The sequence below is a fragment of the Ornithodoros turicata genome, chromosome 6 (genome assembly GCF_037126465.1).
Source record: "Ornithodoros turicata isolate Travis chromosome 6, ASM3712646v1, whole genome shotgun sequence".
Classification (NCBI taxonomy): Eukaryota; Metazoa; Arthropoda; class Arachnida; order Ixodida; family Argasidae; genus Ornithodoros; species Ornithodoros turicata.
The window spans coordinates 17,741,933-17,761,241 of NC_088206.1; the positions used below are offsets into that span (position 1 = coordinate 17,741,933).

The window sequence follows — 19,309 nt, forward strand, 5'->3', positions numbered from 1 at the left end:
TTTTCACTGGGGAGAGTAGTGCATTCTACACTTTGCCAAGGTTCTACGTTACTTTGGTGAAGTTGTACGGTATAATTTAGCATCGCTATCGCAAAGCACTGGAATCCACGCGATTTGAAATTCCCGCGTACAGAGGCGTACGCGCGACGTCATGTGACAACACTGTGACGTTAAGAGAGCGTTCCCGCAAATCGCATGGCCAGGCACGACCACGCAGCGGCCTCGCAGCCGCGTATTGGCAGTCATCTTGGATCCCACGTGACTACCCTAAAGTGAACGTCATGCAACGACACGCGAGTGGATGAGAGGCTCTCTACTTTTCTCCTCCCAGCGAATCTGCCCGCACTTCAAGCTCTTGCGGCAAAATGCTGTTAACTTTGCAAATACAACGATTTCGAGCGAAACGATTCACAGAAGAATTGTTTGGAGACAAATGCTCTTGCCACATACATTTCTTTCACTTAGGGAGCGAACTTTTAAGGGGCTGCGACACCCTTCAGCCTGTGTGGGATTCCCCCATGTGGTTTTGAAACGTGTTTTATAACCAGCGTGTTGAACCGAAATTTGAAACGGTTACGTTCTGATTCGGCTCCAGGACATCCGTACCGGTTCAAACTAGTTCACGAGAAGATTAACCGGTTCAAAACCGGTTCGTTGTACAAAATGTGTGTGATGAAACTCTAGGTACAATCTCACAAAATATTCTGGCGGTGTAATGCATGTAAAAACAACAACGATAAACTTTTTATTTCCACTGTTTGTTTATATGGTTTCAAGGTTGAACATAATGGAACGTATGTAACAGAAAGACGCAATGGACGACTCTTGTTCCTTTTGCGTTGGCATTAAGGGAACTGCATCTTTGATTCCGCGAGGGGAAAATTTTTGTTGTCTAGTGCCCCTTTCAGGTATTAAAACTGCGAACTCTCTTGTACTTTTCACTCACATTCGGAACACTCCCCTTGCAAAGTTGCACAGTGCATTTGCAATTCTGCCTCAGTACCTTTGGTGTCTGCGGCTCTTGGTGGTGAATGTATTCCACGACGATCCAGCTCAACACGCTCCTTTGCCTGTAAATCACACTTCGCCGCATATGGTCTATTTATGTGGCAGACCAAACTTTACAACAAGTACAACACACGTGAATTTTTGATGCTGTAACTTTTATTTTACATGGGCATACACATTTACAAGTCTACGCGACTCAGGGTGATGGTTGTTACAAGAATATACATTTAGTTACAGATTACGCCACTGCGCGACACATATTAATTCGTGGGTAATGGGCGTAATTCGAGTCTCGTTAGCAAGTTGTAAAGCGTGGTACACTAGAAGGTCACATGGAAACAAATAAATAAAACATTGTGCATCGGATTCTACCGCCACTATCGTGTAGTCATACATGCAGGAAAAAGAAATTGCTTGCATGGAGAACAGTTTTCAGGGGAGACATAGTTGTATTAATCGATAGAAGGAAATTGTTATACCCACTTCTTACATTTCTGACCAGCATCCAAGTCACACGTTCCGCTCAGATAGCACTTTTCAATTTGCACATTAAATCTCAGGCCTTCATTAGAATTAGTAGAATAACTATTTTATTCTTCGTGCGTTTCTACGCTATGAACCAAGTTCTAACACACTGCACCTTGAAAAGGTAGTGCGCATTGAGCATAAAAATTTGGCTGATCCAACTTGGTCATGCAACATGCTATGCTACAGCCATATATATATCTTCATATATAACTATAACTATAAATAGCTGAAAATATATATGTATATATATATTTTGTATTCTTATATTTGCGACAGGAATATGAACATTTGATTACATTAAGGCTGAAATTTAAACTCCAAATTTGTTTATTCCATATCTATTACTCTAGAGTAAAAAAAAAAATATTGACAGGGGCTAAAAAAAGAGGTTCGCCGTACGTGAAGTTGGATGTAAAAAGCACGAGCAATTTAGTTAATGAACAACAATATTATTTACACACTGTTGATAATGCTATAGCAGTATTTACATATACTACACACTACTGTGATTGTACGCGTTAACATCGGTAGTCTGAGAAAAAGCACTGGACTACGGCTTGTTGGGGCAATTGCACATGGTACAGTTGGTATACGTTACAATATGTGTAACAGAAAGGTTATGCAACCGTATAATGAGGCCTTTTTCTTTTTTTTTATCCAGTTCGTGTATTTAGCCTGATCATCTTCAAGCCTACAAATAATGTGTACACAATGCATTTAGATGTAAGAAAAAGAAAGTGTAAATCAAGTGCCGATCCGAAATAGATTGATTTATTGATTGATTTGTTAAAGAAAAAAAATGATCGGAAATGGAGCTTCGGAATGTGTAGTTCATAACGTTACAGAATAGAAAATAAACTCTAGAATTCTGCTCGTTAGTGAAGCACAGATGTAGTTTTAAAGTGCTTCTCCTATAACACGCAGCTCCATTTAACATTGTCGGAGATATTGTAGAGTTCGGTTGAACATGTTAACATCTCGCTCCGCTTGGGGTTCAGTTCGGGCGAATCGCACTCTTGAGCGGAGGCCCGCGACGACGGCACCTGGTAACAGTGTTGTACGTAACGCCGTTTCGGTAATCGATACTTTTTTTCGGTATCGGAAGGCGGATCGCGATACCTTTTAAAATCGGCATCAGAAAAGTATTTCCTTTACAAATTCACGGCAACGCGATCTCCGCATCGTTACCGATACCGATACCTTTTTAGTGCTCCACGCCAGGGATGGGCAGTATTTGAATACATTGTAATTAAAACACTATTTAAAATATAAATACATGTATTTATATTTTTTATTTAAATACAGACTCGAAAAATGTATTTATAATTATATTTAAATACCCATTTTCGGGTATTTATTCTTGTCAATACTTTATAAATACTCCTAAATACAGTATATACTGACTCATATCTTAAAGTTGCGTTGCATTTGACCTGTCGGGAAGAAGGGCAAGTTTAGGGCGCAGTTATGCTGTGTTTGCGCTAGCATCCGCATGCAACAAACCATTTTAGATGGCAAGTTTTTCACTGTTGTTGCGAACAACGGTCGCGACTACCCAATTACCTTGTTGTACGAAGCATCTTCGTCAAATTTAATTCAAGCATTTGTTCATCGGCACATGTGGAGATGCTGTTCTCCTTTACGAATCTGATTGTTCGGCCGAACAGAAGATGCCTAAAAGATGCAGTCTTCGAGAAACTTCTAATATTACAATCGCCATGATAATCTAACAAATAAATGTTATCGTCCGTTGCTGATTTGTTGTGATCATCATCCTTATTTCTGTAATGCCAGAGGATATTTTCCTCACAGTATTTATGGTAGTAGTTACGGTATTTAAATACTGTATTTATATTTTGTATTTAAATACTCATATTGAAACAAGTATTTATGAAGAGTATTTAAATACCCCTTTTAACAAGGTATTTTGTATTTATATTTAAATACTAAAAAATGTATTTATGCCCATCCCTGCCCCACTCTTCCTTCGCCGACCATACTTCTTACTCTTATGCGTTGTCACTGGTTCGCCTAGCGCTCGACAACAAGCCTCTCGAGACGCCTACGTGCTCTGTAACGGGAATTATACCACACACATGTTCACTTTTTTCTTCGAACCTGGAGGAAATTACCACCCTGCGCTGAACAAAAGAGCTGAGGTCAACGAACAGAGGTCAAGTCCTTGACAGTGCGCTCTGGGTTCCACCGCTAAGCTGCAGTGTCGCACTGAGTCACGCTCACATATACTGTGGTATTGTGTAACTTCGGATAGGTTTCCTTGGTCATGGACTCCACGGTATGTGCGGGCCTGACACTAACGCAATTGTAATAGTATTGGCCTCTGTCAGCTGCCGGAGAGAACACCCCCGCTAAGATGGCAGGAGAAGACTTTGAGAACCAGCTATTGCTAAATGTCAAGCAAAGTGTCCGAGCTACGTAATAAATATGCTGTCTTTTTACTGCAAAACTGTCTCCTCGCAATTTGCTTTTATACAAATGGGGTGTTTCGCAAGCGAGGTTTCTCTTATTATTATTTTTTTTGTCGACATCAACATCGAGATTTCTAAGTATCGGGAAAGTATCGCGTTGTTTTTTTATAGTTACGGTAGCGGTACCCCGTTGCTTTAAAAAAGAAGTATCGATATCGGCATTTCGATACTTTTTACTCAAGTAACAAGTATCGGTATCGCGATACGATATTTAGGTAACCGGTACAACACTGCCTGGGAGGATAGCTGAAACTACACGCACGCGCGAAAAAAAAAAAGAATAACTAGTGAGCAATCATGTATTGCTTCTAAATAAAACAAGGAAATAATCACTTTTTTTTTCTTCTTCTGCTGCTGCTGCTGCGTTTACATGAAGGCGACACAAGTCGACCTGACCGAATAAGTCGATGAAAATGATTAAACCCCGAGACAAGGAATACAAAGACGATCACAAACGCATTCTCGAATATGTTGGTCTATCATCTGCATGTAAAACGGCCTATATCGACTTAAAAGAGAAGTCGACAGAGTAAAGGTCACTCGACTTGGATAGTTCAGACGATAAATGTCGACGAAATTCTACCTCGTAAACTGAGACGGAAGAGGAAGAAGAATAGCTGGCGGCACAGATTTCCGGAATGCCGAAAGGTATACAAGTGACGGCTTGTCAGATTATGAAAAGAATGGCGTACCGAAAGGCTGCAAAAGTATTTGAGAAGTAAAAGAATTCACGAGATAACAAGAAGAGATAACAAAGTTGTGTGTAATGCATCTAAACTTCACGGATACAATTCAAAGATGAGGGTGGCGCTTTCGTCGAGGATCAGTCGACTGAATCCTGCAGAGCTCCACGGTGCCTTATTCGACAGTCATGTAAACCGTCGCCAGTCGACCTTAACGATTAGCCGACTTGGGACTTCAGTCGACATACCTATCCATGTAAACGTAGATAGGGTGTTACACGACAACAGCATTGTTTCTAGTTCTACTATCGCGCTGCTTCGCGTAAAACCACCGCGTCAAGCGAGCGCCCATGGCGCTGGCGGTGGACATCATGACTTCGCAGACCTGCAAACGCATTCAGGTTAGTAGGTCAACGAGCAGAGGGGAAGCCTAGCTCCCGGCTGAGCGTTGTACGCTCACGTTCGGACTCCGAGCGGAGCGAGAAGTAAACACCGTTCAGATCAAAAACGCATATTGTCATATTGAGTTTTAGTGTATCCTAGCATTCCACTCCTAGAGTGAAAAACGTCCCCACTTGACCGTCAGAATATAATTATTGTTGTTGTTTGGTGTATCCTAGGGATGCAGGGTTCTGCGTGGTGGTTCTGCGCATTGCGCGATGCTATCTATGGTCTGCGCGTGCGCAGAACAGCCAACGTTACCCGTTACGTACGCGAAGACGATAGCCTACGATGCACTAAAACTGTGTCCACATAGGTGATATGGCCACATGTGACCAGATCTTCAAAAACCCTAACCTTGCCTGAACCACATAGGATAAACCGTGTTTTTCTACCATTATCGTTAGTATTATTATCATTATTATTATTACCAATACCAATAAGCTTTTACCGCTTTTAAGCGCTTCCAGCACCTTCAGGTGATGCATAATGTACGTGAAATATGTCAGCATGTGAAAGTGTAGTTATGTACAGGTCGCGGTTTGTAACTTCTACATGGCAAAAAAAAAGGAGTGCTATAATACATATATGTTACACACGTAATTCATGCAGGATGGAGAGTGTCTGGCACAAATTGATGTAACGAAAATATTCAGCGATATCCCTTCAGCCTATCGATGAATTAGAACGATAGTTCGTGTACTCGTTCTGCACAGGTAAGTTCCTTATAATCGTTGAGGCATCGGAAATACGTATTAAGTAGGTAGCACCCATATAGAAGAATATGTGAGACGTTAATCGAAAATATGGAATACTCTACATCTCCATGTGGCTGTATTTACTAGACGACTACTGTTGTTACTTGATAATCGCAGAGAAAACCATCAAAGAACAAGATAACCACCATATCAAAGCCTATCTGAAAACATGAGTTCAAAGAATTGAACGTTTTGTAACATCAATTATAACTACCTTGATACGTAACACCATGTTATCGTGCTGCGACGCTGTATCACAGTATCTTTATCTTGCAAAGGGCTCTATACACTATTGTCTCTGCCTGCAATTTCAATTCAGTTCAATCTTTCCTCTTTCAAATGGAAGAGTAGCTAAAAGCCCAAATGGGCTTGACTAGGCCACAATCCCACTATAAATTGTTGGTTGTTTTCAAAGCAGCCGTACCCAAAAGATAAAAAATGAAACGCTGTCGCAAGTACTGCAGAGTAAGAACAAGACAAATAAATACCTAGAGCTCCCTGCAGCTCACACTCAACCTAGATCAGCCGGGGGTTGGGGCTTTACGCAGGGTTCGGTATTCTAAACAGGGAGCGGAATGACGTATTGTGTTAATAAGTAGTTTTATATAGGAAGGAATAGGCTCAAAGGAATAGCGCAAGTGGCCTTCATGTTTTCAGAGCTCCCTTTATTAAAATCTTCCGATGCACTAATTTTTTCCTAATATATTTTGTTTGTAATTTTCAGTCGTTACTTGAAAGAGATGGGCAATACAAGAAAGACGGACAATACAGGGAATTTAGGGCAGTGATGATCTCTCCTGTGAGGGCAGCCGTCTACCTTGTATGCTGTCTGTGTTCCATCTCAAAGGAGAACTCAAGTGGCCCAATTCTTTTTTCTCCAGAATGTTCTGCAACGAATAAAACTGGCTCCTGTGCAAGCACGACGAGCGCAGGTGACCTGCACGGGCCGTGCCTCCTACGTCACACAGCACCCATACGTCACGGCAGCAGATCGAGCTCTACCTCCTTACACCACATCGCTTGGCACACAGCCGCTTTTTTAGGCATTTTTGTAAATCGAATTGCATAATGACAAGACAACCTTCAGCGAAAATATTTCGCATGCTCTCTCATTATAGATCGCTCAGTTAATTTGATTGATTTCACTGATCCTTTAACCTTCCTAACTTGTATCTAGTCGGTAACCAAACTGCAATTAGGAAAAATAACGCTGCACATGCGGTAGGATTGGTGGCGGATACATAGAGAGAGAAGAGGGGACAGTGACTGATGAAGAAGAGTTATGCCCCGAGGATGCGCTTCACAGTGTAGCCGGGCAAAGAGTAAAAGAAGAGCACCAGCAAAAGGGCGACCATGATGACTAAGATAGCCTTGATGATGACCCACTTGTATTGGTGCCAGATTATGTAGCGGATAGACTTGAGCGGGTTCAGGAACCAGATGAACGACGAGTCAGGACGACTGCACAAAAATTATACATTTTATTCAAACATTATTTTCATTCAGATAACGCAACGGACGAGACGCGTTTCTAGGCATGTGCAGAGAGGAAGCCAATGTAGAACTCTTGAAATAGATCACTTCAAAGCATTGGAAAACGAGGGAAAAAATATGCAAGCGAAGCTCGGGCGGATGTTGGGCTGAGGCTGTTCAAGGTGGAGCGTATTATGTGTGAACACGTTTCCAATAGCGTATGGCATTATAGGCGTCGATTGCTCCTGCCTCTACAAAGGCGTCCTAGCGTACCTTCCTTTTCTACGTTTAACTTGTTCTAGGTGTTGTACATTAGATCAAAGTATTCTCACTATAAAAAGGTTTCTCTCTTTCTGTTATCAGTTCTCACTCTGTAGCGGTTGATACCGATGTACCATGTAACGTTTGGGGAAGGTGCGGTCAGCCGCGCTGATCAGTGCACCAAGGGGAGGGGAGGGAAGAAAGAGAAGGGTGAAAGAGGGAGGGTGAAAGACGATTGTGTTACAAGAGAGGGAGGGGTTGGCAGTCCGCCTTGCTATGTGATTCGGAGAGTCCAGAAGAACCACCCACAACAGAAAATATATGAGCCTCCCTCAGTAGCCCTCATTAGGATGCTTCCGGTGCCATGGTATTCGCCTGTTACCCCATGCCGCGGGGCCAAGTCGAATCGACTTCGAATCGAATATGTAATTCTATATTTGAGTTTCGAATCGAGTCGATGTTTCTTTCAAACCGTAGTAGTTCCGAACCTACACACGTAAGGCCGAGAAATGCACAAAAGAGGGCACAAAACGGACTGAGCGCTACTTCATGTTCTATCCAGCAGGTGCATATCGCATATGCAGTCAAACTCCCTCAGAACAAAGCTCAGGGGACCGCGAAATAAATTCGTAGTAAAGGTCACTTCGTTAAAGAGGATGTCCGCCATGTTGTTTGTTTATATTTCCGCTTCACTTCCTACGCCTCGCGATAACCTGTAACATGCTGTATGTATGTTTAAATCCGCATATATGCTGCATATGTATCCGGTGCTGTTATAACATCATTATCGTCGTGTTCGATTCGTACTTACTTTGGCTACATATCTTTTCGCTTCGTATTTGCTTCGGTTTTAAAGTGAGTATTCGCACAGGCCTATATTTTAACCCATGTATTGCCATTTGCTAGTACCTCAAAAACGTGCACGCGACAAAGCTAAGTAACTTACTTTGGTTTGTCAAGGGGGTCTGGTTCATTTCTGCCGAGGCCGGCGGGATTCTTCTCGGCTTCCTCCTTCGTCAGAAGGTGCAGCTCCGCTTCTACTTTGCCCTGTGATGCACGCTGTATAAGACAGCTACACAACAATAACAAGGGGAGGAAACAAACCGTCAGATCCATTTCGTCGTTTTCCTTCTTGACGAAAAAGGGCCACCACCCTTTGACCCTGCGCTGCTTGAAGAGGGACACCATTGGGACGTTACACTCAGCCTTCAGCATATCGAGGCTGCACAACTTGGATGACTTGGCACCACGAGGAAAACGGTTCAGGTCTAACGTGATGGCTCCTGAGAGAGAGGGTGTCTCTTTTACGGCATTGCAACTAATTCTGTGCACGTTGCTTTATGTTGATGTTGTTGATGACATTGTTATGTTATCACTCAACCCATCATGTTATCAATCCAACCGATCGTTTGTTGCTCAAAGAATTGGGAAAGTCGAAAGAAGGTTGGTGAGAGTGTACCTAGGAAATCATCCGCCGAAAAGTGGTCAGCATCCCAGACCTGGAGCTCTAGACGTGCAGGGATCTTGCATTCTGTCTCATCCCACGAGAAGAGGGATTCCTTCCGAGAGATGACGATCTTTTCTTCCGCAGGGAGGTAGTCAAAAGGGAAGATAAAACGCCAGTTGAAATTTCCTTCGCCCGTCAAAGACCTACGAACCATGAAAAGACCAGATAACCATGACGTGAGCTGCGACGCTCAAACAAAAGGACTGCAAGAAAGGCTAATTTATCGTCATGCTCCATACTTTTTAAATTACAATTATTCTTAATGAAGACATTACAAGCTCGTGTGGACGATAATGCGGGTTCCAATGCACAATGTTGCTACCTGTAGTGAATATCTGTGCACTGAGTGTCTTCCTGCCCCTTTAGCCAACTGAAACGAGACAGGCGGGTGAAGCTTAACACTTTTAGAACACATAGCTAAGTTCACACAGTTCATTCATAAGTTCTTACCCTTTCACATAAATGTCACTCATTTTTTCTCCGGTGAAGAATGCGTCGTCCTCAAGAACCACGTCGTCCGTGTTCCAAATGATCACACGGAGTTCGTAGCTGAAAAGAAAGAAGCATTGTGGGGCTTCGTTAGGTAACAGAACGGTGGTTCCGCATATTTAATTTCGCTGGACATGTATACGTCCAGTGGCGCCATCTACAACCCGCCCCTATACGTATACGCTTGTTGAGGCGCCCCGTCGCTTGCCCGTGCCCTCCTCATACTACTCACATAATCCATCTGGCCTCCTCCTAGTATCCATGTAATAATGCAATCCTTCGTTCGCAATGAACGACTAGACGAAACACAACTCGTGAAACCTCTGATTTGAAACCTCTGCATCGAGCGGAATCTGCGGAAGTGGCGTGTCGGTACCCTAGTGTCTATACTTCCTTCTAGGCCTGAGCCACATTTCCTGGGAAAATGTAAAAGCTTACGTGACTAATTAACGATATGCTAGAAAATGGATGCATAGTGGACCATACAAAATGAAATTTTGAACGTACGGTGGGCCTGGCGCACTGTCCATAGACACTTTGTAATCCGAAAATGGACAATATTCGATGTATACTATTTCACGTTACGATTCGCTCTTGCTGGCAACATGCGCAGATCATAATGATCTGATGCAAATCAGTTCATATCCAACCCGTTGAGCGGAGTCTGGAGGTATGAGAAGTCGCTTAAATGCGAGTGCACATGGAACATTATCCGCTGGTTCCCGTAAGAAAACGTGATAAACCTTAAAGCCTTTTTCCTTCCTTTTCTTTTTCGTTTGCCCCTTCCCTTTTTTTCTTTTTTTTCGGAATAGCAAGCCGGCTCTTTGCCTGGCTAACCTTTCCTTTCTTTTTTTCTCAATAAACATATCCCCCCCCCCCTTAAAGCACACGTTATGCCAAACTTGTTCTGTGTGTCTTGACGACGTGGAGGCCCGAGACAGGGAGGAATTAACAGACAACATATTCTCAGAGAGAGAAGACTGAGAGAGAGAGACTGAGAATTTGTTATTTGTTAATTCCTCCCTGCCTCGGATCGCCATGTCGTCATTATGAACCAGCTAGACTGCGCCCTTTCACTATTATCGTCTGTGTGTCTTGCAACTTGGACGTGGTAGAACTTTCTGCTAACGCTATCAGAAGAGGCTTACGGCGAATCCCAGTGACGCAAGCGCACCGGGACTATCTGTAGCAAACGCTTCGGTTCGCCACGGAGGAAAAAGATCCGGCACGGAGGGATCCAATTCGAATCCACCAGTGAAAAACAGCCGCCCAGCAGCTGAAACCTTATTCGAAGTAGTTGCGTACATCCGGCAAACTCAGCGAGTCCGCCCTGTTGCTTTGCCTCTGAAAATGCGGAAGTGGCGACACTTGGAGGTTCACACTTGTGGACTCACAGTCTTCATATTATTTCGTTTAATCCAATCCAATCCAAACCCAATTCTTTTCTGTGCATGTGGCGAAGTTACATGCGAATAACGACGTAACATGATGAAATGTTGAGCATGAGTCCCTGCAATAGCAAATACGGTAAGCCATACCTTTTAGGCTTCCTCGGAGAAATATCCGTAGGAGGCCCAGGGAGAGGCATGTCCATCGGAAACATGTCCACCCACATTTCCAGCTTTCCCTATCGCATAATACAGGAAATAAATATTACACTCTCGAGTTCTGTGACAACGGTGCAAACTCACTGCATTACCTGTTCGATGCCTGGTTTGTCTGGGTGGTATAGTGCCCTGGTCTCCACGTGTTCTGGAACCAGTTTGCAGCCCACTTTGGGAATTTCTTCCCATCGGTTGAGAATGGCTAGGCTCTGGTGTTCATCTGTCAGTTTGTTGTCTGCAGAAATAGCGTACAATAATATACATGTAAGCATCAAAAGTAGGGGTATGCGGAAGTTTTTTTCGAACCGCGACGTGCGAGGTCAAACTTTAGGGTTCTCCGAACCTTCGAACCGTCTGACAGGTTCGGACAAGTTCGCACGGTTCGATGTCGTTTCGAAGCGAAAGGGCGAAAGGTGGTGCAGTACAGTGTTTTGGTCTTTGACGCGGTCGGCGTAGGACGCAAGCACGGTTCCGTGTCATTTTACAGTAGCAGACTTTTTACTCGCAGACTGCTACAGTTCGCGTCCGGAGGCAACAGATAACAGCACTGCCTTCACATTAGTCACATCATTCAAACTGTGATACAACAATGAGCCGTCAAAAACATACCATATACTGCAACGACACCAGGAAGCATTATTTGTGTTATTAGACTGCTTCAACTGATTGGTACGACCAAATCGATCGATATCAAACGACAGATTGATAATACTTTCATTGCGTGGTGTTGGTCGTTTGTGCGCATTTTTTCGCAGTAGTAATATTTGTGCAGTTATTTAAAAGCTTGACAAAACTGAAAGCTATAAATTTGAGCGATGTGGAACCCTGTCAAAATTACTTCGAATTTTTCGACAAACATTTCAAAAAGTGTCGGTGTCCTTCGAACTGTGCGACATCGAACCGCAGCAGTATACCTGTAGCGGGTAGTAAATTTGCCATTCGTTCGCATTTCAACGCGAACAGTGTCAACCCTAAATGTTCTCCGTTGGTGCGTTGATCGCTGCAAAGGTTGCTGATTGGAAGCGCGCGGGAACCTAATTGTCCTAGGCATTAAATAAAAGTAATGGCGGCGCCAGGGACTTGAACTGCAGAACTGTACCTTCTTCGTCGACTTCGCTTCTAAACGTGAACACTTTCGAGCCCAGACGGACTCGGTTCTGCATGAAGTGGGGTCCATCCAGCTTGGCATCCTTACACATCTTCATCAGAACCTGGCTAGGCTTGAGGGGGTCACGCCACTGGTTCGGCCCGTACCTTCAAGACCACAACACTCAGCTACGTAAAACGACAAGCTATGGTGATGTCGCATAGACGACGACGTTCGAACGCACTTACGTTTCGTATCTCTGAGGAATTCCGCAAGTCGCGCGATGTCTGCTGTAAAACCTGTTCTCAAGATCAATTTTCGTTTCGCCGATGAGATCGTCGCTTCCTAGGAGATCCCAGTCGTAAATTTGTACGTTGAGCAGAGAGTCCTGAGGAAATGTCGCCTCGAATTCGAAGCATCTGTGAAAGGTCATTGGCTCAATGATTCTGTGCGGCGAGAGCTTCCCATGGCACATTGCATATCACGACATTAACAACAGAACGGCCACTGAGATCTCACACTGAGCATAACTCTTTGCCATTTCGTACCTTTACTACAATCGTGCTGTGAGGCCTACATACTTTTCTTTCGTTTCTGAAGTACACAACTGTCTCGGATCGCCGTTATCAGAAGCAATGCGCTAAGCTGACTTACTTCCCGAACACAGGATTCAGCTGCTTCGAGATATAGTTCTCCTTATCACTATTGCGTCGGCTGCCCAGATTGATGATGATATAAGGATCCGCTTTGCCATTCATGTCCGCTGGATGCAGGTCGGTAGCCTATGTAATAAAAAGCAAAAATGAGAAAGAGAGAAACTTTCACCTCATTTATACGTTATTATATTTCTGCCGAAGCTAATATCTGCTACACAACCTTCACAACGTAGATCCTGACCAGGACATGAATAGGATCGTTATTGGGTAAGCCTTGGAAAAGCCCGTATTGTGGATCGGCCCCTGTGATGGTATGCTCTTGGATATCCCGAGGAAGAGGGTACTTGTACACTTGAAGGGAGCCCTAAAAGGAAAAATAAAAGACAGTTTTGCTGTAGCGCTTAACAGACCCGGACCTTCTACTAGGTGCACGTGGTGGAGCAAGCCACATTTTCACATTTTCCCGTTGCCTGTCTTATGCTCAATTTACCTTGAAGAGCCCGACAATGCGGCTCTGGTCATCTAATTCGTCACCGAGCCTCTTTCCCCTATACAGTTCGAATGTGTGCAACCACTCACGGAAGCCACTGAAGTCAGGCACGTTTTCAAGCTCTGTGTTGTAGACCTACAAGACGCCAAACAAAATTCATTGTAAGTACTTATTTACTATACTGCACGTTTGTGCGAAGCTAAGGGACAAACTATCTACTCCTGCGAGTCGCTACCGCTTGTCTTTATTCCAGATAGCACAAAAATATCTGAAGCAGTTTGCTAATGATAAGAAGTTAATATTTGGCAATAAATGTGTCGTTATTTCACCGCATTCGCTTTTGCTTCACTTGATTACATTCGAAGCGGGCCTCCATTTAATGTTTTTGAGATGTTCCGCAAATTTTGTTTGACCGATACTTCGATTTATTTCGTATCTGAGAGGAACACTCCTTGAATTCGAGAAAACATGGGAAGAGAAAGACGTCACACACAAACAAAAAAAAAAGAAGAAGAAAAGAAAAAAGCACAGACGCTAGCGCCCATATATAATTTAATATTTAATACGAAATAATAGTAGGCTCATGAAAATTAATTTGCCCTATTCTATAAATCGATTGTTAGTAAGCTTATAGGGATCTTAAAGGAGGTAAGAACTCCTATCTGCAGGAATATTTAGTTACGGGTGTAATAGGTGTAATATTGTTCTTCTACGCTTCGTAATTCTATTTACAATTTATTGTTCAATACTTCTCCTTCATAACGTGTGCAGCGTTAATACAAAAACTCACTTTTTTCGGATACGGGCGAGTAGACGTACCGCCATCCAAATACCTCTATCCATTGTTACGTCATTTGAAGAATTATTTAAAAAACGTTCTATACGTCTCTATACTCGTAAAAACGAACTTCACCACATAGCACGCTCCTAGCCAACCATCATCCCGAATGACAACGTTCTCGTCCTTGATTTGTTGAAAACGGGAGGCGGAGCCAATTTTGTAGCCATAATGCCGTACATAATGGTTACATAATAGGCTCCGCCTCCCGTTATCAACAAATCAGGAGCGAGAACGTTGTCATTGGGGATGACGATTTGCTAGTAGCAGCGTGTTATATGTGGTGTGGTACAGGTTGGGACAAAAATTTACGGAACACGCGAGCGGCGTACTTTTTCTTCGGTACGACACCCTAGCGGCTACAGGAAGCGGGTGAGTTCACTGTTTCGGAGGGGCGGAAGGGTACGCTGTGAGCGACACACAGAGGTAGCTTCCACTTCCCAAACACAACCAGGCGATACAGGAACTACCGCTGTGTCTCTGGCATCGCACGCTTGCACCCCTCCGAAGCAGTGAACTCACCCGCTTCCGCCAGCCGCTAGGGTGTCGTACCGACGAAAAAATGCGCCGCTCGCGTGTTCCGTAAACTTTTGTCCCAACCTGTACGTACCTATCAGATTCATCTATACAAAAGGTGTCACAGCAGACAAGTTAAAATCGCCATTTAGAGCCGACACAGTCGGCGGGCTAGCTTGCATGCGGGCGGGCATTTTAGAAGAAAAACAAAACTGCGTTTGTTGCTGGACCCTCCGTGGAGGCGTACCTTAATAAGACCATCCTCTGGCATTTTTCGTGGATGCGACTTGGGCGATAGTCTCTGCGCGAACCTCACTGCACTTGAAGCGCTTTTGAATGTTCTCTTCTTCTTTTCGCTGTCTCGTTGGTGATTGGCTTCTAGCCGCTCCAGCTCTTTCTCCATTCTTCGGTATTCTTTGGCACTCAGTTGGCTGTCTGTAGGAAAGCGTAGCAAATCAAGTATACATTAATGGATCAAAGACACTACAAATGCCGTATCCGAACATGAGCAACAGGAGATATAAGTACGAATTCGTCCATTCACTTGTGTGTACAAATCTACGAAAGAAAGAAATTGCAGTGCTGTTCAATGAGACGACATACCATTAAAAATTGTCCAAAGCCTTCCTAAATGGCGGCAAAAGTTTCCAGAAGTTAATTGCCGAAGGTCCCACAATCCTCCGTCGAGTACGTCGCCAGTTAGAATTTTTTATCACTTTAGGTGAAACACCCTGTATACTGGCACAGATTACACCGTGATCCATGAGTGCAGTGCAGAAAGGTACCTCTGCAAAGGGTTACTGCGCTGTTACGTATAAGGACCGTACAGGCCGTCCACATAAATGTGAAGAACGCATGACAGTCGTCTCTTCTCCCATCCGAGCAATAAACAGGAGCGCCCATAAAAATCGCAACGGGAGAAGCTAGAGGCAAAGCTGGGAGAGAGAGAGAGAAATGAAGGATAACAAATGACTTGTAAGGAAGCGATGCCCTCTCTCAACGTCCAAGGCCGGAAGCCTCCGTGATAGTTACGGCCACGGTCCTTGAAAGCGCCTCATCTTGCCTGGTATCTCATCCAATGCAAGTTGTGTTCTTCCTCTAGGGCAGTGTTTTCCAAACTTTTGACGGTGACGGACCCCCGGAAGCGACGAGAACCAATTCACGGACCCCCCCCCCCCCCCACACACACACACCGTCACAGCCAGTGCATAACCAGCAACCTCGTCAGCTGCTGCGTGCTTTCGATGCAGCTTCGGAAACGATTCCGGACTGGTTTCTTCTTCTTGTTTGTATGTGTATGACGCGGACAAACGTGCATTGCAGGACTTTTCTATCAGAAATTAGAAGCTAGCCGTTGAAGCATGCTTGCAGCAATTTTGGAAGTTCGGGGTGTTTGGAAATCGGGCAGCATGTACGAGCGCGTGTATGTGGGGACGAAAATCCTCACTGAAATGTGAGAGACGGTCGCGGACCCCCACCGACACTCTCGCGGACCCCCAGGGGTCCGCGGACCACACTTTGGGAAACACTGCTCTAGGGTACATGTGTGAAGTGCGAAGCGTCTTGTCTACAGTCATCGGGTGGGTTGCTCCCTATTCCACAAGGAATGGGTATTGTACAGTGTGAGCCTTCTACTGCGACATATGAGAACGGCGTTAAGAGCTTATAGGACATACATACCGTTCGTGACACGTGAGGGCTACCGTATTTACGATGGCGCCTCAGCTGTTCAGATTTCCTTATTCGCCAGCGTGGTTGTTGTTGTTGGTAATTTTATTTCTCGGTTAGGTAATACCCAATGGAAGGGAGGCCCTGTAGCAAAGCTAGAAAAAGGGCCTCCCAAGTAAGAAAATTACATACATAAAGTTATGTGGTGGTGCCAAATAAACTAACAAAACAAGCGACAAAATATCGAGCACGAAGTGGCAATTGAACACATCATAAAGAATACAAAGAATTCAAAAAGATAAATACATACAAATACAGGTATAGTTATGAGGATCAATGAAACACAAAATAAGGAAAGTTAAGTTATATTAGAATAAGTGTAAATGAGGAAGTCGGCCTAGGATAGCGGCGCTCAGATGGTCGTTTCGAATGCAACGATAACGATGGAAAGTGCGTGAACTTTTTATATGAAAGGGCAATTTGTTCCAAAAGGTTGCTGCCACGAAAATGAACGATTGTTTTCCAAAGTCAGTACATGCATGAGGTAGAAGAAAATTTGTATAGTGGGAGAATCCAGTAGAAGCTGAATGTGACAAAACAAATGTACCGTGATTCAGGGTAACGTGTGAATTTACATATTTAAATAGCAGTGATAAGACACGAATCTGGTATAAATAAGTTAGTGGTATGATATTTACTGAGAAAAAGAGCCGACGGCAGCTGCTGGATGTGGGGGTAAACGCAATGATCCGAATAATGGCTCTTTCTTTCGTATACGGGTTAATAAGGATGGATGCGAATGATATGTTGATCCCCATGATGTGATCCTGTAGGATAAGTGAGAGTGAATAAAAGCATAATAACAGGTTTAGAGATCCATGACAGCGCCAGCTCAAGCGATTTCACGCCACCTGCCCGACTCCAGCCATGTTACCGAGAGAGTGCGAATGCATTGTGATCCATAACCAATAGCGGATTAAGTTGGGGAGGAGCTCGTTGAGCGGTCGCCCCCCCCCATGATTAAGTTTGACATTTGTCCCCCTCTACTCGCTTAGAGAAAGAACCCCCCCCCCCCCCCAGAATGTCCCCTTTATGGCGTGCTCCCACTTCCACGTGCTGCCCCTTACGACGATACGCGTTTCCAATGATAATCACACGCTCGGGTAAGAACTACAAATGAACGGGTGTGTCTGTACACAACGGAACCAGGAAAAGCATATTACTTTCAAAGTGTATCCGACGAGCGTGACTATAATGTAGCAAGTTCTGGATTCTAGTGAGCCAGGGGACAGCCGCATATGTATATATACGAGGGTGGTTCAATAGGAGGGCGCGCCCTGCTTTTCAATGCGGGCGCGCCATCATTTCGGAAGCGCGTGTATATTCCAATAGAGAAGAAGACTTTTAGGAGGGTGCGCAGCCATACATGCGCCGCTTCTTTCACATCTCTGTCTGACGCAAACTTCCTACAAGACCCTCCTTGAGACGGCCAAAGACGTGGTAGTCCGATGGCGCAAGGTCAGGCGAATACGCGAGATGTCGCAGGCAGTCAAATCGAAGATCGCAGACGGTGGAGGTAGACGGTATGCGGGCTGGCATTATCATGTTGGAGAAGAACCGCCTTACTGAGAAGTCCATGGCGTTTTGTTGTTACGGGCTTAAGATGTGTAAGATAACAATATGCTTTGGCTTTTACTGTATGCGTCCTAGGCACATAATGCTCAACAATAGTACCCTCGTGATTAAAAAAAAGCGTCAAGAGTAACTTTTACCACACTCGCCTGAGCGTGACGCCATTCTGCGCTAGCTGCTTTCATCTCTGATTGAAAGTAAAGTACATAGCTTTCGTCACCAGTGACTACGCGGCTACGAAATTGCTCCCCTTAAGCTGTGCATGCGTCGGCACCGTAGTCCATCATTTCATGTGTAAGATTCCTGGGAACCCATCTTGCGGACACATTTGCATACTGCAACTTCTCCCGTATGGTGAAATTGGCTGACCCAACACTCACACAAAATAACTCAGCCAGCTCCTTGACAGTGACGTGCCTGTCTTGACGAATAGGATCATCGCGGCACCAATAGTTTCGGCCGTTACAGAACTGTGCGGACGTCGAGGTTGTCGAGCACGGTTGGCTCGTCTCTCGCATACTTCCGCGACCATTCATACACTTGTTCTATAGTGAAATGCAGGCACTACTATATTGTTCCTTTATCGGATAGTGGATGTCGATGGGTTCATTTCACTTCACTAGAAACTTCACTTCACAGGTTTGCACCTCTCTGGGGGCTCAATCTTGATGCGCACATAGCGATCGTTATAGCTATTTTTCAAAATTTGCGCGCTCATTCTGTCACGCGCATTGTCCGTCAACCGGGGAGCACGAGCGTTTAGCAAGCGTTTGTCTAGCCATGTCTAGCCAAAATCTAGCCCATGGGGCTAGACTTTGAACTTTTCGCTATCCCGTAACGCTTGCTAAACGCTCGTGCTCCCCGGTTGACGGCCAATGCGCGTGACGGAATGAGCGCGCAAATTTTGAAAAATAGCTATAACGATCGCTGAAGCGGGGCAGCCAGTTGTCGCGTGCTTGCACGTGCCACGTGGATATCGCAGAATACACCATACGGAGTAGAAGATCCGCACTACCATTCGCAATAAGAATACTAATCACGAGATAGATAGAGAGAGATGAGTGTGATATAGAGTTCAGAATGTTCATTAAAGATTTTAAGGTTATTTATTGACCAACCCTGTATGACGACATATCTGAGTAAATATATAAAATACGTAAATGCATAAGACAGCAAAAATC

General features: G+C 44.3%; 1 protein-coding gene across 1 annotated transcript in view; it reads right to left on the bottom strand.

Moving 5' to 3' along the window:
- Positions 1-1,142: 1,142 nt before the first annotated feature.
- The window catches only part of LOC135399299 (otoferlin-like), a 266,111-nt gene continuing 247,944 nt past the window's right edge, over positions 1,143-19,309 (bottom strand). The window contains exons 34-47 of the mRNA XM_064631146.1: positions 15,076-15,263; positions 13,475-13,609; positions 13,205-13,348; positions 12,983-13,110; positions 12,577-12,747; positions 12,341-12,495; positions 11,337-11,476; positions 11,176-11,264; positions 9,599-9,697; positions 9,471-9,518; positions 9,101-9,291; positions 8,746-8,924; positions 8,588-8,688; positions 1,143-7,368 (exon numbers count right to left, since the gene is read on the bottom strand). Of these exons, the coding sequence (XP_064487216.1) occupies positions 7,188-7,368; positions 8,588-8,688; positions 8,746-8,924; positions 9,101-9,291; positions 9,471-9,518; positions 9,599-9,697; positions 11,176-11,264; positions 11,337-11,476; positions 12,341-12,495; positions 12,577-12,747; positions 12,983-13,110; positions 13,205-13,348; positions 13,475-13,609; positions 15,076-15,263 (1,949 nt within the window). The 3' untranslated portion in view covers positions 1,143-7,187. The remainder of the gene's footprint in view (positions 7,369-8,587; positions 8,689-8,745; positions 8,925-9,100; positions 9,292-9,470; positions 9,519-9,598; positions 9,698-11,175; positions 11,265-11,336; positions 11,477-12,340; positions 12,496-12,576; positions 12,748-12,982; positions 13,111-13,204; positions 13,349-13,474; positions 13,610-15,075; positions 15,264-19,309) is intronic.